The following is a 25,679-nucleotide window of genomic DNA, read 5'->3' as shown; positions in this document are numbered from 1 at the left end:
GCTGTCACCTTCAAATTCACGAATCAACAAATTCCGTGTGCTGGTATATAAGACCTTATCGCTTCTGCCGTTGGTGCATCTTGCACCGTGAAACAGAGGTTCAATGGTGCATGTAAACATCACAGAGGTCAGTGTCTCGTTTGACAGTTGAGCAAAGGTGAGAACTCAGATATTTTGTTCCTAGTGAGTTACAGCTGAGATGTGGGGAAAATTTAATTAGTGAGCCGGCTTTCCAGTGTTTCTGCTCCACGCAGAGTCCAGCTGTAGCGACGCCCGACCTAAGTAAGTTGAATGGTGCGGGGATAAACTTTCAGCTTCGAATGGGTAGCATTTTGCGACCAAGTACGTACGTACGTAAGCTAAGTGCCGACCTCCGTATATAATTCTGATCACAACACTGAACCAGTACATAAAATCTAATCAATTTTGCCCTTGCTTCTTATCAAACTAACGACAGCACAACCACTGAATCTTAGGATATGTCATTCACAACAAACCACGCATAAGTTTATCCAAAACAACAACAACGATCTGGCACGTTGCATGTTTCACTTAATGACAATGCGCACGGAATGCACACTAATTATGCTTAAATCACCTCTATACCCGTGGTGGTGATGTCTGCTTCACACCATGTGATCTTGTGGCTGGGTAAATAGGAATTCTTTTCCAAGGGATGCGACAGTCGCCTCAAAACACACATGTGCATGGGAAGTCGCATTTTGTACAGGACTGCTGTGAAACTGGCCAATCGCAGACCAGATGTCAGAAGATGCTATTTTAGTTCATAGGGGTCACACAGTATGTCAAACTTGGATTAATCCAAAAAGTACTTTAGACAGAGGGGATGCCGGTGTGTAAGTTGGTGATTGCGATGGCGACTCTCAGCGATGCTTTGATGGAATTAGATTACCTGTACTGATATCCGTTGCTATACTGATGTGTTAAGTAAACTGAAACATAACCGTTATGGCTGTCAATTAACACATGTACCAGGATGTATTTTATTACTTATCCAAGTATCACTGAGTTGAAAAAAATCTCCGAAGTTTTCTAAAACCTGGGATACAGAGTCATACATGTACGTTTGATATTGTATCCCAGGTAAACACCATTACAGTATGAATTAAATATCTGACGTGGTTTATTTTTCATATATATTTTTTTATTTTATATTATCATGTAATTTGCCAACGTTCTAACTAACCAAACTCAACGAAATTCTGACAGTGTGTGAAACGGACATTCCAGTTTGCTAAACGATACATGAACGATACATTAAAAATAAGGGATATACCATTTTCGTGATATTTCATGAAAATACTACATTGTATAGACTACTGCGTGTCATAAAAGTGGCCTAAACATTTCGAAATTTGCATTTAAACGGATGGATGGTGAGTTTCCAACCTATGAAATCACCATTAAAACTTGAGAGTTCACATCATCGTCTGAAAGACACCGGTATTGTGTGGGTCAGTGCTGTAAGTCTTTTATTACGCATTTATATAAATAACAGCAGTAATTTTGCGTACGTGCACACATGATACCGCTGAGTTTGAACTGCCGTGTACACGTCAGTACACACGTCAGTACACACGTCACGCCTTTCAGGAATCGTATATTAACGCTCAAATTAGATTCTCTCCTTTAATCTCTTTGAAAACATTCACGACTAGTACTGATTTCTATATTATGAAGAAAATTAACCAACCGCTACTGTTAATTGCATTTTCCAACAGACTTTACATCTAATATACTAGTATTGGCAGGTTGGATATACATTATTATGGTTAATAATATGTAACCTAATGTTGTATATAGATGCTACAGTAGACCCACACAGGAGACGAACTAACCACTCATCACCTCTAACAAATTATTTCTAAAATACTTTATTTAAGAAGTATGTTACAGTATATATAAAACACCGTCGAACATGTCTAAGGATGACTTTATCGATAAAGTATTTGTATACAGCGTGGTCCTGTATTGCGACAGGCATTGCCTTTTAACACATAGCTGGAAATAGTGTCAGCATTATATATATTACAGGAGCGTAACTCTTTCATATTTATGAGTACATATAACACAAATAAAGAGCACATTTTATTCTGCCCATACAGGTGAGCATAAAAGCAGACGAAGCTTTAAGTGACTCATGCACTGTCACCTGATTTTATGTATTGGTCCATATATCCCTTGCATGCACTTATATACAGTTCAAATATTTTATTTCATTTTATGTGAAAATTGAATTCTATAATAAACTATATTAAATCATTGCACTTTGACTTGTCTGTCGATTACGATGACTCACATTTTAAAGTTTCCTTTAAGAGATATGCATATAATGGCGCATTTTCTTTCCATGTACGTAAACTAAACAGACGAATATATATTTCTATTTAAAACGTTTGTGAATGTATATAAAGCCTTCGCATGAGATTAAGGAGTTTAAATTAAGTTTGCGTATGCATCCACAGTTGTTTATATGTACACAGGGATTTTCGCACGGATATTCTTGTACTTTACTCCCAGCATAATGCTGGTCGCTGTTGTATAAGTGAAATACCCTTGAGGACGCTGTTCAACTCCAGTTAACTGAATAAATAACAATAAACTTGTTCATTTGTTAAGAAATTAAACTGCACGATTTTCTTAGTCTTCATACATTTTCTCAAATTACGTACATGGAAAATGTGCGCTTAGTCACATAGGCGTAAAGTATCAGATGAACGAACCCTTATGTCTGTATAGGGCCCGAAAAGCTTCTCTGATGTCGGACATGAAGTAGGTACCACTTGAAAGATCATTGGAAACTGTCTGAAAATATTTTAGGGCTTTTTCCACTTAATTAAATGAAGTCAAATGTTTCCAGTGTGCAGTAAATTGATAATGTATACGCAGTGACGTCACACAGCTGTATTTACATCTTTTTGTTCGTGCAGTTCTGAGTGAAATTCTCTTTGCCTAAAAATGCAAATCTGATATTAAATATTTACTTGGTGTCGAGAAAAATCGCTGTGACGCCATTGGCAGCATATACCTTGTCAGTATGGTCAATATAGCCCACCATACAATGAAAAACATGCATTTGAATGCATCTCAGTCGGAGAAAATAAAATTAAGTAAAGATACTTCCGGATATCGGTGTAGTTTTCTATGATCTTTCTATAGTGATACTTACACTTCACTTTTACCGATTATTTTTTATAATTTATTTATTTTGTTGTTAACACTATATACTATGTCATTCAGCTGGCAGTCCAATCACAGAAGGCTCATAAACACCGCGGTGCCTTTGCGCCGGTCATACAGGGGATATTTCAGCTGGCAGTCCAATCACAGAAGATTCATAAACAGCTTGATGCCTGTGCGCCGGTCATTCAGGGGGACATTTCAGCTGGCAGTCCAATCACGGAAGATTCATAAACAGCTTGATGCCTTTGCGCCGGTCATTCAGGGGACATTTCAGCTGGCAGTCCAATCACAGAAGATTCATAAACACCGTGATGCCTGTGCGCCGGTCATTCAGGTGGGGACATTTCAGCTGCAGTCCAATCACAGAAGGTTCATAAAACACCGTGATGCCTGTGCGCCGGTCATTCAGGGGGACATTTCAGCTGACAGTCCAATCACAGAAGGTTCATAAACACCGTGATGCCTGTGCGCCGGTCATTCAGGGGGACATTTCAGCTGGCAATCCAATCACAGAAGATTCATAAACAGCTTGATGCCTGTGCGCCGGTCATTCAGGGGGACATTTCAGCTGGCAGTCCAATCACAGAAGGCTCATAAACAGCTTGATGCCTGTGCGCCGGTCATTCAGGGGGACATTTCAGCTGACAGTCCAATCACAGAAGATTCATAAACAGCTTGATGCCTGTGCGCCGGTCATTCAGGGGACATTTCAGCTGGCAATCCAATCACAGAAGATTCATAAACAGCTTGATGCCTGTGCGCCGGTCATTCAGGGGGACATTTCAGCTGGCAGTCCAATCACAGAAGGCTCATAAACACCGTGATGCCTGTGCGCCGGTCATTCAGCATTTCAGCTGGCAGTCCAATCACAGAAGATTCATAAACACCGTGATGCCTTTGCGCCGGTCATTCAGGGGGACATTTCAGCTGGCAGTTCCAATCACAGAAGGTTCATAAACACCGTGATGCCTGTGCGCCGGTCATTCAGGGGGACATTTCAGCTGGCAGTCCAATCACAGAAGGTTCATAAACACCGTGATGCCTTTGCGCCGGTCATTCAGGGGGACATTTCAGCTGGCAGTCCAATCACAGAAGGCTCATAAACACCGTGATGCCTGTGCGCCGGTCATTCAGGGGGACATTTCAGCTGGCAGTCCAATCACAGAAGGTTCATAAACACCGTGATGCCTGTGCGCCGGTCATTCAGGGGGACATTTCAGCTGGCAGTCCAATCACAGAAGGCTCATGAACACCGTGATGCCTGTGCGCCGGTCATTCAGGGGGACATTTCAGCTGGCAGTCCAATCACAGAAGGTTCATAAACACCGTGATGCCTGTGCGCCGGTCATTCAGGGGGACATTTCAGCTGGCAGTCCAATCACAGAAGATTCATAAACAGCTTGATGCCTGTGCGCCGGTCATTCAGGGGGACATTTCAGCTGGCAGTCCAATCACAGAAGGCTCATGAACACCGTGATGCCTGTGCGCCGGTCATTCAGGGGGACATTTCAGCTGGCAGTCCAATCACAGAAGATTTATAAACAGCTTGATGCCTGTGCGCCGGTCATTCAGGGGGACATTTCAGCTGGCAGTCCAATTACAGAAGATTCATAAACACCGTGATGCCTTTGCGCCGGTCATTCAGGGGGACATTTCAGCTGACAGTCCAATCACAGAAGATTTATAAACAGCTTGATGCCTTTGCGCCGGTCATTCAGGGGGACATTTCAGCTGGCAGTCCAATTACAGAAGGTTCATAAACAGCTTGATGCCTTTGCGCCGGTCATTAAAGACTTGCCTTCCACCAACATATGGCGCACGTGCATATCTGTATGTCTCAGATAAGAAAGTTCGTCAGTAACTTGCCAAATAAGATCCCTGATTTACACTTGGCACTCCAGTTTCCTCCCTCATAAAATTGACCTTATACATACCATCATACAATTAAGTGAAAAATTATTGGGTATGGCATGAAACAATATAATCAAATATAAGTATTGTTTTATTGCTATATGTACTTTGTAATTGCTTTTGAATTACTTGAATATATTGCGTAAGCTGAGCTATTTGTAGGATGTTTCCATAAATACTTCCGCTTGACCATAACTTAGCTGAACAAATGAAAGCTTACACAGCGCACGTACTATTTAAGACCTATTTGTATTTCAAATTACACGGTTGTAACATTTTCATATTTCAATGGTAGGAATTTAAGTCGGGTATACTTTTCTTCCTTATACATAAGTGCATATTATTTCAGACCGAATTTGTTAATGGTTATATTTAAGGTAAGATGTGTATATACAGACACGAAACAATTAGTTTTCCTTTAGCTTGAATGTGAAGTTCTTGACAAAAACTTATGTCAGAATGCATAAATTGGGATACAGGCCGTTTATATTTCGATATTATAGGGATAATATTTGCTGACGACTCATTCAGAGACTATATTTCAGGGACCATTTTCAATTTACCTGTGATCAAGTTGATTGTAACTAAGTCTAAGTTTACTTTCACACGTTTTGTTTCTAATGCAAGAGGTATATATTTGTGGAATTAATTTGTCTCATGCATAACGCGTTCAACACTTCAGGCAGTAAATGAAATGAAATTAACGATTATCGTCAGTATGATCCAAAATTGTTTTACTGTGTGAAAATTAATAATAATATAATAATATATTAACAATATAATATATATGGTGACATTGACTGAAAATTCAAATTGCAAAGAAAAGGTCGCCGTCTGTTTTGTTGCTGTTTTTTTTTTTTTTTTTTTTTTTTTTTTTTTTTTTTTGTTTTGCTATTATTTCATTAGTGTTTTGCGTTGTGCTCAAGAATATTTCAATAAACAACGACGGCAATCATTTTGGTAGGAGGAAACTGTGCATATAGTGCTTGGCAAATCAGGGCCATCTGCTGGCCGTTGTGTGAATGTTAATTTAGTACAACATTTTACCAGAATTTTTTATATTACATCAGCTGAAAAATATATCGGCGCTGTGTGCTGGCTTCCTCTACGTTCGTGAGTGGGTAAATCTTCCCGCAACCTGGGGATGATCGCTGGTTTTCCCCCGGGCTCTCCCCTTGTGTCCTCCAACCATATAAAGGTAGACACCATCTGATAACTGCAATATTCTTGAACACTGCGTAAAACACCAATGAAATAAATAAATAAATAAATAAATAAATAGTTATAATTGATGACATAATATATAACATGTATAGGGTGTCTATATGCATGACCTCAATTTCTTCCCGCGTCACTGGTTTTAAAGTGAAGAACATTTTACAAAGACTACTGTATCATGCTGATAGTGCACCCATACAATACCCATGCAGGCTTACAAGAGTCAGTAAAAAAACGACGAAGGTTTTCTATCACGACGCTTTTGCGACAAATGGGTTTCATTGTTGGCATTGTAATTATATTTTACAAGGATAGCAATATAGAAGGGCTCTGCGTATGCATGGTGTGTAAATGTACTCCCTACCTTGACAGGTGTGTTGTATTTGTTGGGTCCTTTGTGACGTGTGGCGATTTCAGTGATCATATCCTCGTAAAGTTATGGTTTCCAAAAACTACTGTGTCATTTATAGCATATATATTCTACTATTCTCTGCACACCCCCCCCCCTCCCTTTAGTTTCTTAAATTTTACAAATTTTCTTATAATTGGGAGGACTTACATATAGGCTGACGAGTTATCCATGGAATCGTAGGCTCTCTGCTTTATATAACTGTGTGTAATACCGCGTAACCTAGAGATAGTGGATGTATTGTATTGAATAAAATTGTCCGTCAATGTGGATGTATGACAGGTGGAATTAAATCATGTATAGACACATAATCTTCTATAAACTACATCTGGGATGTATACATGGCATACGATTTAGATACCGATCATCTTTAAATTTTTGGTACTAAAATTCTTTGCAAGAAGCTGTGTGTTTTAATGTATTTCCCTCAAATAGGCATGGTTTAGTTTGAAACGTACGGGATCCTTTTATAATTAATGTGAGTCGTACTTGTGTCCCGCCCACACCAACGATATATAGCCCTATCATGGTGTTGACTCATGTCCTTAACGCGTCTCTTCCATGCACGTGGCCTACTTATATATCCTTATATGGTATCAATTAAGTATTCATGTACATGTACGTTTATACAAGAAATGGGAGGGACGAAGTTCGCTTGCTAAGTCAAGTAAAGCTCTGGCTCGTTGTGACAATCGGGCTCATAACGAAATGAGCCCTTGCATGACGTTGACCAGTAGGGTCGTGTGTTTGAACGCAGCTGTAGTATTTCTGCGTCGATTACAAATTTTTCTCTATCCATAGACATATCTGCGAAAAATTATTGATTTATTTGTTATGCTAATTTGACTGCTATTTAACGTCGTGCTGAAGAATTTTTCATTCATGAGATGACGTCAGATTTATATGGACAAGGGTTTTATATTCGACGGAGTAACACATGCATGCACCGACCTTCGCTATATAGGTACCTGCATGAGGGCAAAAAATTAAGAACCAATGAAAACAAAACTCAAGCAATGGTCATTATAAGCTAAATGGCAAGAAGTGAGGTGGCCGAGTGGTCAGAGGGTCGACCTCGTGATCGGAAAGTTCTGGGTTCAGAACAGAGTAGGGTTTGTTTCATAACTAAGATTTTCAAACTTCGACAATCTTGATAATGCATATCGGGCTGGCTTGATGCTCAGGGTGACCGGAGAGGTTAAGTATACTAGTCGTCCAGCTATACAGATCTCTGTGTACTTGATACCGTCTTGGTACCATTGTTTAAAATAGTCCCGGGTACTATGTATGACTCGCTAATCTAGACCCATTGATGTGAGTGTTCTGTCATTATTTGATTGAGTGTCATGCAGGGTGTTGTGTATTGTTCAACACTTTTCAGTGAGGCATCATGTTAGCAATACACATGATAGAAGCACGTGTGAAGCGTGTTTCTGAGCCGATTTATAAATAAATGAGATCGCATGTTCAAATCCATCTCTCAGTCGGTAGACGATCCGCTTCAGAGACCCAGGGTCGGGTCACGCCTAAGACCTTAAACGTGGAAGTTGTCGCTTCCTCGCTTGGCGTTCAGCATTAATTAAGATGATAGTGCAACAACTGACTGACCTTTATCAGAATACTGGCTCGGGTGGGGCTACTTACTTGCCTTCGGTAAGTCGTCTCAATGAAGCAGTACGGTACTAGATAAAGAGCGGTGGAAATCCGTCCTGCAACAAGGAGGCACATTACACGTACATGTACTCTAAGGACTCCTTTGGCATCATACGACTGAAAAATTGTTGAGTACGGCGTTAAACCCTAAGCACTCACTCACTCAAGTCCAGCTCAGGCGCCACGAGAAGGTTCATGATTTTCTGCTGTTTGACTTTTTCATCCACCCATAAAACTTGACTAAAACGTCATGTATGTATACATGCGACATTGTGTTTCGCTAAAGTTAATCAGATATATAATAACGATATATTTAGCCTAGCTATGAACCTAATTTTAGTTATTGGGAGGTGGGGGTAGGGTGGGCGTAGGGAGGGTGGGTCCGTGGCCGAGGGCGTTAGCACCCCAGACCCAGGACCTTCCCACCAATGCGATCGTTGTGAGTTCAAGTCCAGCTCATGCTGGCTTCCCCTCCGACTGTGCGTGGGAAGGTCTTCCAACAAGCTCCGGAAGGTCGTGGGTTTCCTCCTGGCTCTGCCCGGTTTCCTCTCCATAAGGCTGGCCGCCGTCGTATAAGTGAAATATTCTTGCGTACAACGTAATACACCACTCAAATAAATAAACAAATAATTTAGTTGGTCTTACGAAAAGTACAGCCTTATAATGCGATTCCATATTCTATCAGATTTTACCTCATTATAAAAACCAAATTATTAAATTTGAAAAAATATATATATAAAACCTCATATTTCAATGCATGATGTCTGATAGAGCTTTTTTTCAATTTCTGTTGGATAGTGTCCAACTTAAGTGTAAGTTTTTAAATACGCATTTCATTAATCCTATTAACTCATCAAAGCTATAAACATTTATTGCGGAAACATATGCATTAAACACGGATACACCAACATATCTGTATAAACAATACCGGTAATTGGGAGTGAATGAGTTTGAAAGAATACGTGATATAATGCAGATCTCATCTCAGAAGGATATATCCGCATAAACAAGAGGAAAATCTGGTATTAAACAAACCACTGTGGATTGTCTGTAAATGTGTCAAAAAGGATTATTAATGAGAAATGAAAACGAAATTATGGATTATAGATAAATATGTAATCTATATAAACGCCATAAATATATGTATTTAATTCGTGGTTTTCGCGAAAGCATGTGAATCGGAAACATTTTACACGTACTCTGAGTAAGTCATTGTGTAGCTTACAGGAAAGTACGATCCAAAAATTGTTATACATATACCGCTCTACATAATAGTCGGACCGCCTGGGTATTTGACGAGAACGCCTGGATCGAACACGAATAGGTAATAAAGAAATCTGTTTCCAGTTATGTTGTCAGCTCCTGTGAGCACACAAACGTGCAACACTCAGCGGTAGTTAGCAGGCATGAATGGCAATATTATCGCTATTTTTACTACATAAATAGCTCTCAGTACTTGAACCATATTGGCCCCGCCTTCGTGATAGACTTCCTCTACAGCTGGGCTGTTAGAACGCGCTTGCATGGTTATCTCCCTTTGTCTGCTCCGCTTATATCGTGATTCGATCCGAAGTTTTACCACCTCTGTTATCGCACCGTGCTTTTTCTGTGGAGTCGTAAGCAGAGGCTTACGGTATCCGGATCTGTTGTAAGAAAGTATGAGCAGTACCAGGGAGGACGCCAGGCCTATATAATGTAGATCATGCTTAGAGAAATTCCAATCAGCTGTGGATAACAACCTGCGTATATTTGTGATACGCCTTTGTTTGCGTCGTGACCTATCCCCCCTTTTCCTGGGTCATGGGCTGGCCCATAGCAAAGCGTGCTGAGAAATATCAAATCGGCTGGCTCGACGTATCGCACATGAAAAGTTGTATGGCATTACTTTGTGGCGGACTTGACAATTAACAAGGCCCGTGTCTGCGTCTAGTGGACGCAATGTGTGCTCACCGTGGAACTGTTTCGGCGTCGTGAACTAAGTCACTTTGGCCGGAACTGACGGTCCGTCCGCTAACCTACGCTAAATGGAGCTGTGTGCTGGCCTCGACCAATGACTGGGGACAAGAACGGCTTAGTCAGAAAGTGTAGGGATGAAGCCCTCATTGTTATTGCTCAGTTAGAAGCCCCTGTTAGCTGGGGATAGGAGCTTACAGGTTTGTCACAAGCATTCGTGTGGGCCTAGCACAGAATGGTGTAGTTAGGACCATCTGAAGGTTTGCCAGAGTGGGCACACGGACCAGCCAGTTAAGTGTTTTTCGGGAGCACTACACATACGACCGGCTCTCCCTCTCTCTCGATGTCTATGTTACTGTAGGAGAGAAGCCAGCCAGCCTTCCAAACTACATGAAAATTGGGTCCAGCGAGCCGCGGCGTGCCGACAGCCCAGATTTGTGCGGGGTTCCTGCGAGGGGACAGCTATCATTGTACACTCACAAGGTAGCATGGGGGATTTCTGGTCCCCAAAGCGGAGGGATGTAGTTGAGCGTCTTCGGCGAAGAATCGAAGTATACCGTCAAAATCACGACGGTTGCATCGCCAGGTACGAGCCGAGTATCAACGCTCGCTACGAGCAGTGTCGACAGGAGACCCAGTTACTTCAGCGGAGGTTGTTAGATAGCAGGGAAAAGAAATCTACCAAACAGCAGAAAACAAACAAGGAGTCAAACCCACTGAGCGAACAAAGGAATCTAGTTTTGACGGTAAGCATCGGTCGTTAAGTCAGGTAAAAAAGAAAAAAATAGGAGAGGGGGAGAAAAGAAAAAAAAAGTTAGTAGTGTGGCTTATATGTGATCCGCCACCTGCCGTGAAGGGCTCAAGTGTTCAGGGCAGTTGTTAAACTTGTGGGGTGCCCAGACAGGGGGTGTCTTACCGTACACACCCACCCACCCACCCAGTAGGCTGTCTTAATAATACAGGTGGGTTATGTGAAATTAACAAAGTAACAGTGGCTTATTTAGGCTAATTACTCTTGCTGCGTGAAAGTGAAAGTCATTAAGAGATTTTATGATGGACAGGAGGTAAAGAGAGTTGAAACTGTTGCACCATGTGTGTATAGCCATACCAGTGGAGTGATCACAGAGAGTCTAGTACCGTGGGAAAACCGGGATGTCCCCCCCAAGCTGTATATGGGGGCCTCTCCCAGCCTGTGCATGAGAGAGAGACCCGAAATGTAGGACACACTACATTGAAGCGGCCCGTGTTCTGCGTTTTATGTTTGAATTGTCTCCTTTCATAGGGAAGCCTGACGGCACATACTGTTATATGTAGTTTATGTTTTGTAAAGGACACAACTAACAACAGTAACCCCCTCTTCCCCCCTCCCCCCCTCGTTATTACACTCTGATATACTGACGCTCGGATGTACAACAGACATAGGCAGATGGGGTAAAATGTTGACCTGCCTGTACATCTACACACTGTATATGTACCACATACACAGCTGCAGCAGCAACTAGCAGGCTGTACACTAAAACCACTGTTACAAAACAGCACGCATACTCGGATACCATTAGCCTGCACAGTGTAACCCCCACCTGTGAGATTCAGATATATGAGTGCCTTCATGTACATGTGAAATATGTGACCAACTTTAAACTTAGTTTATTGTGTGTTTTTAACTGTTAAATTCAATTCAAAAAGAGGAAAGTTTGGTTTTGATGATTTATTTATGTAAAGTTGAACCTAATTTTCAACATGTAACATAATATAGGGGTAAGTACAAAGTCCGGGCTTGCTGAATTCATTGCTTATTTAGGCACATTTGATGTGGTGGGTTTATTAATGTAAATATACTTGCTGTCACTGTGTAGTGGAGAGAAAGGGTGTTGAGGTTTTATTTATTTATTTGATTGGTGTTTTAGCCATACTCAAGAATATTTCACTTACATGACGGCAGCCAGGTGGGACCTACAACCATCTGCAGGTTGCTGCCACCTTCCCACATACAGCCGGAGTTGATTTATAGTGTCAGGAAAATTTGGTCTGGACATAAAAGATCTGACTATCCCATTAAATTTGGTTTATTGTAGATATGTTACTTTTAGTGTGTTGCGATCTAGATATTTGGTCCGATCTGGATGTAAATGCTTTGACACTGGCTTGTGATCTAGGCATTTTGGTTGGTGTGGACATAAATGGTCTGACCCTGGCTTAGAATTTGCTTTCATCTAGACATCAGTGTGTTGTGATCTAGGCATTTTGGTTGGTGTGGACGTAAATGGTCTGACCCTGGTTTAGAATTTGGTTTTATCTAGACATCAGTGTGCTGTGATCTAGGCATTTTGGTTGGTCTGGAGGTAAAAGCTTGAACTGTCAACTTCAGTTTGGTTTAACATGGACATAAGTGTATCTAAATCTGTGTTTGTCATGGCAAATTGAAGTTATTTCAGACATGAAGTTCTGAGCAGGTATATATTTCGGTTTGTGTTGACATTAAAAATGTGGCAGGTGTGGACATTTATGTAGACATAATGTTTTCGCCTGTGTTGACAAATGTTTTGAGCAGGTGGCTACAGTAAATTTAGGATATGAAAGCCATTAGGATTTAGTTTAGCAGAGATATTGTGTGCTCTTTGGCCGGGTTGGACACTAAATTTATAGATTAATGTCAACATTAAGAATGTGACTTTTTGAGTTTGTAGCCTGTTAAGGTTTGGGGCTTGTAAAATAATGTGTGAACATAGAATTTGTTGTTAAGTTTAGATTGGTACCAGGTTTGGTTGTTGACCTACTTTTGTTGTGGTCATTATGAAAAGTAGATATTTTCATTGAACACACATCATATCATCTAGCAACTGACCAGCTGAGATCTGACCAACACAGTGACCAACCACAGTGACCAAACTTTACAACTTCCAAAATACGGCTTAGCCATGGAAGCTGTTAGACTTTTAATTTCCCATTTTTTCCAGAGTCAGGTTTTTTCCAGGTTCTTCGCACTGTGATACTGCCTGCAATTGTATGAAATATCCTTAAATATAGCAAAAACCATCAATCAAATAAAAAAATTTCACCTCTTTATTTGCTGATCTATGTAAACTATAATGTGCCTGGTAAACACGAACACTTCAGCTTTATTACTACAGAAACTGACCCGTTATTCACACATTTTCAGGGTGTAGACTTCTGGTTAGTCTAGAATGATTGGGCAAACATAGTTTCGTAGCAGCTATGAAGTTTGCATCATCAATTATAGCCAGAGGGAATAGGTTGAAGTTAAGTCTTAACTTTCGGTTTAAGTCTCGAATATTGTCTTCATTTGCTTTGTATTTTTGATTTTCCAAAGCGTTAAGTGTTGAGAATGTAGATTCCTTGTCACTATTTCATTTTTTCATTTACATCAGTTACCATAAGTAATTGTATCTTTCATCAGCTGCAGCCTCCAACCCATCCTAGCATCATTCACAAACAAACCCAACCACCCACCTACCTCTCCTCCTTTTCCCCTGCCCCAGATATCTTAACAACCCTTAACAAACTTAAGGATATTGAGCGACTGGGCCAGATTTGAAAATCCTGGCCCGATGGAGTAAGACCGTCGCTCCGAATATAGCCCTCCAATTTAAAGGACTGTTTGCTGAGTATTGATTGCAGTGGAGCTGGGTGTCAGAGGCTCATACTGCTCATTCTTAAGACTTGAATGAAATCATTTGTCAAGCCATTGAATAACGCCCCCCAGTGCCGAGTTTGACCACAGCTCGGACCATTGTCCAGTGGAAATAGTTAGTCCAGCGTCCCATTGTTCGGAATTCTGCTAAATACTTGAGACTTGTGATGGTGGGGTTGGGCCTGTGATTGAAGAGCAGGGACAGATGCACTTGATGACGCAGGGAGAAAGTAATAAAAGGCACTGGGGCTTGCTGGACTGTGACATATGCATGGACAGCAGAGACACCTGTCCTATATAGCGTTGCAGGTCCAGCTGGGACAAAGTGACCGCCAGTTTGACCACATCTTTTGTCAGGCCTTGGTTCGGTTATTTGAGCTAGAGCCATACACTAACCCCACCCAGAATTTCTTGGAATTATTTAAATCAATGCTATGCTCTGATAAGTTGCTGTGAAAGCATGTGGAATTTCATGTGAATTCAAATTCTAAGCAGTAAATCACACAAAAGCTTCACGGGTCTACAGTTTTTGTTTCACCTGAAGTTTAGCATTTTCAAAGTGACACATTTTGCTTGATATAGGGCCAGTTTTAATAGTTTTTGAAAAGTATAATTGATTTCTTATAAGAGAAACTTAAGTGTTATAATCAAAAGTATTATTTTAAAACCCTTATGTGCTTCTTCCTGAGCATTTTTGCATTATAATCCTTCCTGTGAAAAGTATTGGTGATCTCAGTATTTAGTCAACTTAAAGGTAGTTCCAGTGAATCGTTTTAAAGTTAATGAACTGTTTGTCTCTCCAATTGCTTTATCTTTTACTGTAGCTCTCTCTGAAAAATATTGACATCAACTGACACTCAGAATAAAGTCAAACAACACAATAAACTCTAAATATTTCTAAATTTTGTTTATAAATCACATTCTATACGTTGTCCAGAATTTGAAAGGCACCATACTAAAAACAAAGTGCCTTTGCACTCAGAATTGCGTGTAATGATAATATCCCTAACATTGGAACAATATTATATGCTAGACTGACTGGTTACGATATTACCATCAGTGCTGTTTAAAAAGAATACTTTATTAATATTTACGGAATAATTTTTCTTAAATAGATCAAAATGGAGACTGGCCCTCAAGGACTTATTTGTTCCAAATCAAAATTCCCCAGAACACTGTTAAATCCTCGAATTCATGAAGAAAAAACTTTTTGTACATACATGTTATTTATTTGTGAAACGTAATCTGTTACAACTGATGCAATTTGTCTGCGTGTTACACAATGTAACAGTTTTGTAATAATGATCAAGGCACTAAAATGCAAGACTAAGAGATTCACAGGGAATAGATTTGAGGGCGGTTTTTTGTGTATATATATATCAGCCAGGTGGTTGCATCAACTCTAGTGTGCACTGAAATCCATTGATGTGCAGTATGGGTACTCTACTAGGTGACTGGCAAGTCCAGCTCATGCTGGCTTCCTGTCCGTGAGAAGGTCTGCCAGCTAACCTGCGGATGGCCGTGGGTTCCCCTCGCGCTCCGCCCAATTTCCTCCACCTTAATGCTGGCCGCCGCGTATAAGTGAAATATTCTTGAGTACGGCGTAAAACATTAATCAAATAAATAAATAAATACCAGGAGACTGGTATCAGGATTCCAGTCTGATTATCAGTGTACATGTAGACTACAACTGAGCTGTGATTTCTTTCCCACACAGAATCATGCAACAAACAAACTAGATTAAAATTTAACAGCAGGTTGATTTAGAAAAAAAGTATTTTTGGCTTTTCGCTCTCTCCGCCTCCCATAGATTTATGCTGAAAAGCTAATAATTTACGTTTAGCTGCCAATCTGAACATACATGTTGTGTATAGCAACATCAATTTCTTACTGCTAAAGCATCAATTATTCATGAGGATTTGTCTGTTGCTACATATCCGTTGCTAATGACCTCTATCTGTTACTGCTAAAGGTTGGATTTGAAGTAGGAAGAGTTTAGCATGCATTTAGTGTATATTCCTGTCAGATAGTTGTTGATAAGAAAGAAAAAACACTTTAAAAGAAAATGCAATGTTACTGATTTTTTTATTTAGAGGTTAGAGCCAGCAGTTTGTGTGGATTACATTTTTACTTTTTACACAAATGTTTTAAAAAATTGTTTTTGAGGCTTTGATATGCATGAACGTTGTTACAACAGTTCCATTTGCCTGCCATGAAAAACTGCGAAATTGTTCCATACTTGTCAAAATGTTAAAACAGAAATGCATGCAACTGTGTGCAAATGACAAGTGACATTTTGTTTTACACAGTGTACATTTATGTTTGGGTATTCTGCAGGAGGAAAAATCAAATTATCTACGCCGATATATTTTTTGTTTATATTTAAAGCACTGAAATTAGACAACCCAGAAAAGCGCCTGATATATTTCAAAAACAGAAATTACCCCAAATCATCAATGTTTTCACAAGTACGGATGATGTTTACTTTGTCTTATTTTGACAATATATTTTTCAGTCTTGATAAACAAAATAACATTTTTCTTGAAACTCTGAAGTTTGACAACCCCACCAATGTTGTTTCATTCCCATATTCAGTTGATTTACATAGTTAACTTGCGTCTGAAATGGCCATTTCATATGTGAAACTTTCCGGCCATACGTGAGAAGGTCTGCCAGCAACCTATGGATGGTCGTGGGTTTCCCCCCGGCTCTGCCCAGTTTCCTCCCACCATATTGCTGGCCGCTGTCATATAAGTGAAAAGTGAATATAATTTCTTCTGCTAAAGGGATGAGGATTTATAGCTTATATAGTTTACTAGCATCTGACCGCCTGCAACTACTTAGGAAATGGGCATTCTATTTGCTGTATTTCACCTAAAGTATAGCATTTTTCACATCGCACATTTTGCTCGTTTCTGATTGATTCTGACATGTACCTTAAAGGACCACTTTTGTAAAGTTTGATAAATTTCTTACCAGAAAAACGCAAGTGTTGGCATTAAAAGTGTTATTTTGAGGCCTTTACGTGCTTTTGAACTTGCATATTTCTACATGCCAAACTTTGGGTGAAAATCTTTACTTTTACCACTGCTTTCTTCAGTTGCATCAAATTTTAGCTAAATTGAAATGTGTAAATTTTTGTGTAAAATCATGTAGCATTGAAAATAAGCATGATGGACTTGCTTCGTAAAAGTTAATCTACATTATGATGTGATCAAAAAAATCTTCCAAGGAAACCTGCTTGCTTGGCTGATCATGCAAGCAGATTTGAGCTGTATTTTTTGCTTTCTATAACGCTCTTCTTCAGTACGGCGTAAAACATCAGTCAAATAAATAAATAAATTTATAACGCTCTAGTAGGACACCATAAAAACTTTGACTTAGATTAGAGAGTGTGGAACAAAACCAAAACAGTGAAATGAATTTGTGTGAAACGGTCATAGTAGATTTCTTCCATAGACACGTAGACAGTCCAGAATCCACCAAATAGAGGTGGTGAAGGTTTTCTTAACCTTAGATTTAATTTCTCAGTAGAATCATCTGGTAACATTTTTATATAGTATTTGCCTCATCGATTGATTCAATCCTACATGATTAGCGTGGAAATCAATTACATTGCCATAACTGGACTGCACAAGGAGAATTAGTCTTGTGCATATTTAGGTAGGGGTGTAGTTGTTAGTTCCGCTAAGATTGAAATGCGGAGACTAAATGATCCTGCTTCGCTAAAGACAGTGTGTGCTGGGGGGATTCAAGTAGAGGGGCTGTATTACACCGATTGTGGACTTAACAAGCTTGTCAGATTTGATACCCAAAGCTTGATGGCAGATGATAAATACTTTGTCCAAATTTATGTATAAATGCAATTTTGCCCAGTTTTCTCAATTACTGTGATGCTTTTCCCATTTATTTTCCATTGTCCAGGCAGAGCGCCTAGTAGAGTGTGGCCGTTGTGGGATTTGCGCATTGATTATTAGATTTATTGAGAGGGAATGCGGTAGATGAGGTGGCAGCCGGCTTTGGCCAGCCCTGGCTGAGAATTCCAGCTGAGAAAAATATACTTTTGTGTGTCTAAAGCCACTCTCATGAATGTGAATAGTGGGGAAGTTTACACATGCTGCTTTAGTGTGCCTTAGCCCCACAGACAACAATCAATTGACAGTGGGTAACAATCTTCTGTGTGATTTGATACTCTCGGTAAGAAAAAACCCCTCTCTCAGTCTGCCTACCCAAATTAAGCCTCCTCTTAGAGCCAGTGTATTAAAAAAAAGGAAGAAAAAAGGTGTAGGCATTGCACTTGTTGTTTACTAATTTTTCCCCCTCTTCTGTTTTTCTTCCCATTTAGCAAAAGTTGAAAAGAAAACTTGACAGCCACCAAGCCGCGGAGCACAACCCTGCCATTGCTGATTGTGGACCTTTTACCTTCAATGATGACCCACTGGAACCTCCTCCACTGAAGAAGAGAGCCGGCGGCGTGGATCTTTCCGTGCAAATTGTCCAGCAGATCAACTCCCAACCAGAGCACAGCCAGACAATTGAAACAAATGTGACTGTCAGTTCTACCCTAAAATCTTTACATGGTAATGGCAATGCCAATTCTCCGCACCTACAAACTGGAGGTCAAGGTTCCACAAGTATCCGCACCTCCACCAGTGTCGAATGTAAGCAGGAACCTGAGGACAATCCTTGTTTAGAACTCCAGGGAGGACATCCGGGGTTCACCTCTGACTTTGATGACGATCTTCAAGCCTTGTTAGAAACCCTCGAAAAAGACGGTGATATAACTGAGGACATTATTAACGACTTAGTGAAGTTAGACAAATTTGATGAGGTCTGCTTCAAGGCGAGTCGCGATGCGAAAGATTCTGTGACAAATGACCCGATGAATGTGTTAAGCCCTGCTCCTCCTAAAGGCACCTCTCCCGCTGTCCAAGCGGGTCAGCCGAGCTCTACAGCTTCCATGAATCAAATGTATGATGTGAACCAAAACATGGATGGCTTACAATCTACCGTACCCATGGGTCAATTCCGTCCTAACTCTCAATCACAGATGTCCGGTCTGGCAGAGACTGGCCCAGCTGCCGAGACCCTAAAACAGATGGCTGCCCACCATCAAAACCAACAACCCCCTCCAGCTTATGTGTCGATAAAATCCTCGCCAATGTCTCCCTATTCGGAGCCACTGCAGGAGGACAGGTATATACAACACAGAAATGGTTACCCAAACTACCAACAACAGGGATTTTCTGGTATGACTCAGCAGAATGCTCAGAATTCCGGTATGTACCCTTACAATCAACAGGTCGGCAGCCATGTTCCTGTGACACAACAAGTGCAGACCAAGGACAGCCACCTCTCCTACGGGGGAACAAAACCCTTATCTCATTTTCCCAATCCCATCGCTGCCCAAGTGGGGCAGTCACCTTCATCATTGCAACAATTGCAGAACCAAGTTCGTGCTCAGTTCAGCAATGCTCCTACGCAACAAATGCAAATGTCGCAAAGCCAGCAAATGCAGATTTCTCAAGGTCATCACCGCATGCAAATGTCACAATCCCAGCAAATGCAAATGCAACAACCTCCTCATCAGTTTTCCATGTCTCAGCAGCAATCGTTCACAATGAGCTCAAACATGACTCAAAACCAGAACCAGTTCGTCGGCGATCCTGTGAAAATGCAAATGTACCAGGAGAAAATGCGACAGGAACAGCAGCAACAACAACAACAGCAACAATTGCTGGAACAGCAGAGGCGCGCCCAGATGCACCAGTACATGAACAGACCTCCGCCAGAATATAAAATGCAAGGGAACCCTGGAAGTTCGGGTTTTCAAGTGAATGGTATGGGACCAAGCCCTCTGCAGACCATGCAGAATATGGTGAATCAGACAAACACTCTGCCTGGGGGATACTCCCAGGTGAAGTCTGAGGTGGGGACCATGAACCCTCAGGGTCAGGCCGTGCAAACAGGTGCTGTGCCTGGTGTACAGACAATGGGCGCACAGGGTGTCCCTGGATCGCAGGGTATCCACCCTGACATGGTCTCTAACAATTCCTCTTCCATGGATAACTATGCTGCGCAGCAAATGCAAAGACAAATGTTCAAGCAGTCCCAGATGGCTGCTGTGGCACAAAATCCTTCTGCTATTGGGGTCGGTAGGGCCCCACGTCCAGCCGCGCCGACGTATAGCAGCACAATCATGCGCAACCAGAGACCCCCAAATGTGAATGTGGGACCGGAGGGCCTGAACATTTCTCAGCCACGTAACCCGGCTGAATGGACCCGGCCCATGATGGGGCCAACCGGGCAACGGCATCCTGGACCCCAACAGGGTCAGATGGGCCGGCCCACTGCGCCAGGCAACATGATGCCAGCGTACGCAGCGTACAGTAACACTGCTTCAGGAATGCAAATGCAGCAACAACGAACGGGTCAGATAAGTGCTATGCAGGGACAAAGTGTGGTGATGCAAAGCAGTGCTCAAGCAATGATGCAGCAACGAATGCAAATGTCGCAGCAAATGGCTTTAAGACAGAACATGGTGGCGACCAGTCAGTCGGCCACCCCTCCGTATTCTGTGAACTCGTCCGGTGCCATGCCGACCCCTAGCCATCACCCGACCCACACCCAAAACACTCATCCTCAGAACTCTTTCCCCTCAGCTGTGCCGACGACTCAATCAGATTTCCCGCTGGACTTCTTGGACAGTACTCAGTCTGCGAACTCTGACTTTTTTGACTCTATGGTACAAAATACCAATTCTTCAGACTTTGCTATTTTAGAAGAAATTCTGGGGAAATAGCTGAGTCTTCGATGCAGATAAAGGAGTAAAACTCAATGTGTGGGTGATATTCCGTGTATCTTACATTTTAAGGGTAAGAATGTCCTTCATACAGTATACATTTGGCGGGCTTGTGAAATCTGTATCTTTGTAAATACCTTTTGCTACCTGGGCCAAGCAAACCAGTATTACTTAAAAACTTTTAGATAGTTCCTGGGCCACGTAATATAACAATTTATAACATCTATTATACGATGTTGATTTAGGTGCCCTCTATATCCAATGGCTCTGCTAATGTTATTTGTATTGTCGCATAATTCCTTGCTCTTGGAAAAACCAAATAGTATTTTTTATATATGTAGTGCCTGCGAATGGCCATTTCGTAATTTTTAGAAACTCCTCTCTGAGGTAAAACTTTGTACAAGGTTTAAATGACACGATATCGACTTTTACGCTATTATGGAGTAGACCAAGTCTCGTATACACGTGTTCAGAAAGACAATCAGCTTCCGCATATATATTCTACCTGGTTTCTGGTTTATACTATTTACTGCCACACCATGCAGACTTCTAATTAGCTATGAGATAATGGTAATATGAAATAGTTGATTGAAGTATCAGTCTGCTCACTCTAGATGCGTCTGTATTTACGGTATACAGTGAACGGTAAATGAAGTCTGGCCTGAAATTACAACTTGCATGCAAGATATGCTATTGTCATCGTTTGACCGGGCCTTAATGGGAAAGTATAGCCCGCCTAAGCCAAGTCTGTCCAGCGGTGGGCGGTATTCCCTTTTGCTCTTTTTTGTAATACATCGTCACCATATGATTGCGAATACTGCTAACGTGGCGTAAAGCTATACAGTCAGTTATTCTGTAAAACGTTGCAGTTTCTGTATAACTTTGCATGTGAAGCAAAAAGTTATACGCAGTTCACAAGCACAACAGCGTAAAGGGAGAATTCATGTGGTTTTTACACAAACTAGAGGAGACTTTTTTTAGGTGGCAAATGTTCCCCGTTCTTGTCTTGATCGTATGCTACGGTTTGCTCCACACAGTCCCAAAATTATACTGTCAACCTTTGTTGGCGAAGTTTAGAAAGAAATGACCTTTACGTTCAGCAGGGTGAATAGGATTACCTTGCACCATTTCCCTCCAGAAATGCATCTACATTCTCTAGCGTAAATATACATTTGCTTCGAATGAAGTGAGCACAGCATTCTCATTTCAACTGAGGATCACCGTTAACGGTGATTTGTTATGCTTTTTAATAAGTTTTCGTCTTCCGCCAAGAAGCTCACTTAAACCAACCATCCCATCGACCGTTTCGTAAACATTTTACACATATATCGCTCTGAAGCTGAAAACGAACAACCATACTGTACAATTTTTGTCATGCATCGTTTTTTTTTCTTGTTTTATCATGGTTACAACCGTGTTTATGATGTTTTATGGCAATAAACATGGTATCTACAACGACATCTCGATTTTGTCGGTTTTGTTTTATAGTCGAAACTTTGTGCTCATAATGGCAGAATAGTTAGAGAATCATATCTAGATTGGTTTGATTCCTTCGGCATTGAGAATAAATCATTTTGTTTTGCAGATTTTCAGTTATATATTTTATAACATAAGACGAGGTTTTGTTTTAAGCGTCTATTCTAAAATATATGTACCGGCTCTGTAAGAGAATTCAAAACAGTAGTTGAAGTACGGTATACAAAGCCGAGTACAAGTTTTTAGGCGGGCTTCTGCATTGCTTTGGATTTCAACCAGACCTTGAAAATTGTCCTCAACCTACATGGAGCTTTATACCAAGGAGGTGTTTTACGTTTGTCTGCATTCTTTTACCTTTGAGGATGTTATAGAAAATCCATGCTGATTGTCGTGGTGGTCAGTACAGTGTCTACTGCTCTCTATTATCTACAGGCTAGTGACACGTTCCTTCTTAAAACGAGAATGTACCTATGTTTTGAAAAAACGTATTGTTCATTTGGGTGTAATTTGTCTACTACAGAAGCCAAGCTGGGAGTTCGACGACTCCAAGTCAGCGAGTACCCGGAAAGTCGTCTGTCCCTGTCGGCTTTAGACTGACAAAAGGCGACCAGTGCGCTGATAGAATAGAGCCTATGTGTGACTGTGTTACAGCATCTTACAGCCTTCATTAGACGCTCTCATTAAATCAGATTAGACTGTGGAGGCATGAGGAATCGGCTGTCGGGTTGGCTTCGGCGAGCCGTTTGGAGTGGCAAAGGCTCTGAGGGGCAGGGGGGCCTCCGGGGTCAACGCCGGGGGAGAAAAAGGCTGTGAAAAATGGCGTTCCTGTTGTGTCAGAGAGCGCCGCTGACTGAGGAAACGAGCGAGAGAGAGCGTGAGGGGGAAATGTGTAAAACGACACCATGTTACCAGTGATAAACCAAGTTTGGAATGAGGGGCCCCTTTCTGGACCTGTCATACCGTAGCGGCCGATTAATCAGATTGCCATAGGCCAGCCTGGAACAAGTTTGCACACACATAGATACCAGGCAGGCCAGTCAGTCGACAGTCCTCTGTGACCCGACAAAACCAGCTCCGTGTTCGGCTCATCAGCGGGCCTTGGAAAATGAGAGCTGTTTGGTCTCGTCTGGCTTCCATACATGTTAGCTAAACTTAAATGTAACTCTCGGGTTACTGATTATTGCATGTCGTACAAGTATGTGCCTGTGTGTGATTGCATCTATTATGCCCTGCCTTAAATTCTCATAAATACTTTCCCTGATCTCCGTATTTCCTTTAAAAAGGAATAGGCAATTTAACCGAAGTCACATGGTCAATAGCCAAGTCCACACAAGACCGGTTTCACTATTCTTGTGTAAAGCTTCGAAATACCAGTTGGTACTGAAAACTCTTCACGTTGCTATCCGTTTCATCGGTTCTAAAGTTCTAAATCTTATCGGTAGAAAGTATACCGTTGCCTATATGTGAAGGGGTATTTTGCGAGATAATTGAAAGCTCTCTCTGGATACAGCTTGCTTGCGTAGTGGCAACATCTTAAGTAGATATAGTAACGAGGCATAGTGACATTAAAACTAAGATATAAAAAAATGATTAATGTACTGTTTAAGAAAGTATACATGATATGCCAGTTCGTGTTTATATTTGCGAAAATACGATTGTGTAAACAAGAATGGACAAGGAATAAAATTAGGCTGTTGACGAGGTGTCGTGATATTCGTTAGGGCACACAAATATACAACGCAGGCATTTTGCATGTTAATATGCATGGCTAGTACATGCGCATATTAAAATTCCGGTCAAACTTTTCAGTTTTCGTATATTTGAGTGGTTAAAGCAAGACTGAAACTCGTGCTTGTATGGTTTCCTTCATCAACAAAAGGTTTCGGTGTTATTGCTTAACTGCAAATTGTTAAAGATTTGGAATATTTATTTCTGTGTGTGTTTGTTTGTATTTTTGTAATAATATGGAGGAAAACTTGTGTTGTGAGCTGGTGTTCGTAAGAAAACGTTTAAAGAAGGATCGTTCGCTTCTGGAGTAAGCTTGCATAGTTTACTTGAGAAATTCACTGGCCAGTATTTCTCTTTTACTGAAAGCAAATATCAACTTTCACAAAATTTTTACAATTTCTCGACAAGTCTTTCGTGAATGACCTTGCTTCGTAAATGACCTTGACTTTCATGTGTAGGAGGACGTTATATATACGAGACAGTATAAAAAATGATTTGCGAACATATCTGACATGCCAAGAGTGATATACAAGATTTAAAGAAAACCTCTAATTGTGATATGGGTTTAAGCATAGGTTGTGAGACCAGAAACGTTCAAGCTTTGTATGAAGCTGAAAGATGCACCTGAAACGGAAGTGTGCTGTTTCATGTACCGTTTCTTGATGGAACATATTTATTGGATATATTTTTATTGATTTATTGATTGGTGTTTAACGCCATACAAACGACGATGGTAATTTTTTTTGTGGGAGCGGGGAGGATTGTGACCGCTCGACCTTTGGCAAGTTGCTGGCGGAAATATATTTTAAAGAGAATGTTCCATGCTCGTTGATGAATGCACATGCGAACTGCATATTTAGTTAAATGCGAAGAACAGTGCAATGAGCTTGTAATCTTTAAGGAAACGTAAGCTTAAGGTGCTTATACGTAGAACATAGTACTGTGGTAAAATGTGTCTAGTTCAGTGCGTAAGAGAGTTTAGATCAATGCCAAATGAAAACTAGTTCAATACTGTAGGAAGTATGTGCAACCCATTTTGCTGAAACAAACGTAAAACAAGGTAATGTGGGACAACGGTTGATTTGTGGTACTACTCTATCTGTGTAGCGAGTCAGTGAAGTAAGTGTTGTGAAGTGAATGGAAATTAAATCCCTTAAAGATACAAATGTTGAGTTACTTTAAAGTGGCTCAGTCATCCCGGAAATATAATTCAATGACGATGGGGTAGTGTTGTTCAAAGCTCATGATGACGTAGCTCAAAGAGAATGCAATAATTACTCACTGGCGATGTAAAAGTTGTTTAAAAGCTGATGGTAATGTAGCACACTGAAAATTAAAATTTACGAAAATTTACGCTCTTCAGTATTTAAGGTTATGTATAGTTTAATGAGAGAGGACGTGCAATTCAATGGTGATGGAAATCTTGCTTAATCCGGAAACGCTAGATATATACAGCAGAATGAGAATGGAAATGAAATTTAATTAAGAAGCAAAATTTAATTAAATAACGATGAACATTTTCTTCAAACCTGAAATTCTTGGTATACATGTATATAAGGAGAACCAACGATGTATACAATTTAATTACGACGAAAACGTCCATTAAACAGTATGTATAGTAATATAGTTTAATGCGAATGGAAGTGTAATTCAATTAATGGCGTTGAAAATGT

General features: G+C 40.8%; 1 protein-coding gene across 1 annotated transcript; it reads left to right on the top strand.

Moving 5' to 3' along the window:
• Positions 1–10,344: 10,344 nt before the first annotated feature.
• LOC135472781 (neurogenic protein mastermind-like) lies at positions 10,345–22,637 on the top strand. Its single transcript, XM_064752448.1, has 2 exons — positions 10,345–11,094; positions 18,346–22,637. Exons 1-2 carry the CDS (start codon positions 10,837–10,839, stop codon positions 20,800–20,802), a joined length of 2,715 nt encoding a protein of 904 aa, XP_064608518.1. The 5' UTR covers positions 10,345–10,836; the 3' UTR covers positions 20,803–22,637.
• The last annotated feature ends 3,042 nt before the right edge of the window (positions 22,638–25,679 follow it).

The sequence above is a fragment of the Liolophura sinensis genome, chromosome 8, assembly GCF_032854445.1.
Source record: "Liolophura sinensis isolate JHLJ2023 chromosome 8, CUHK_Ljap_v2, whole genome shotgun sequence".
In the NCBI taxonomy this organism is placed as follows: domain Eukaryota; kingdom Metazoa; phylum Mollusca; class Polyplacophora; order Chitonida; family Chitonidae; genus Liolophura; species Liolophura sinensis.
Note: the sequence above shows the minus strand (reverse complement) of the source record. Positions and strands in the feature narration are given on the sequence as shown.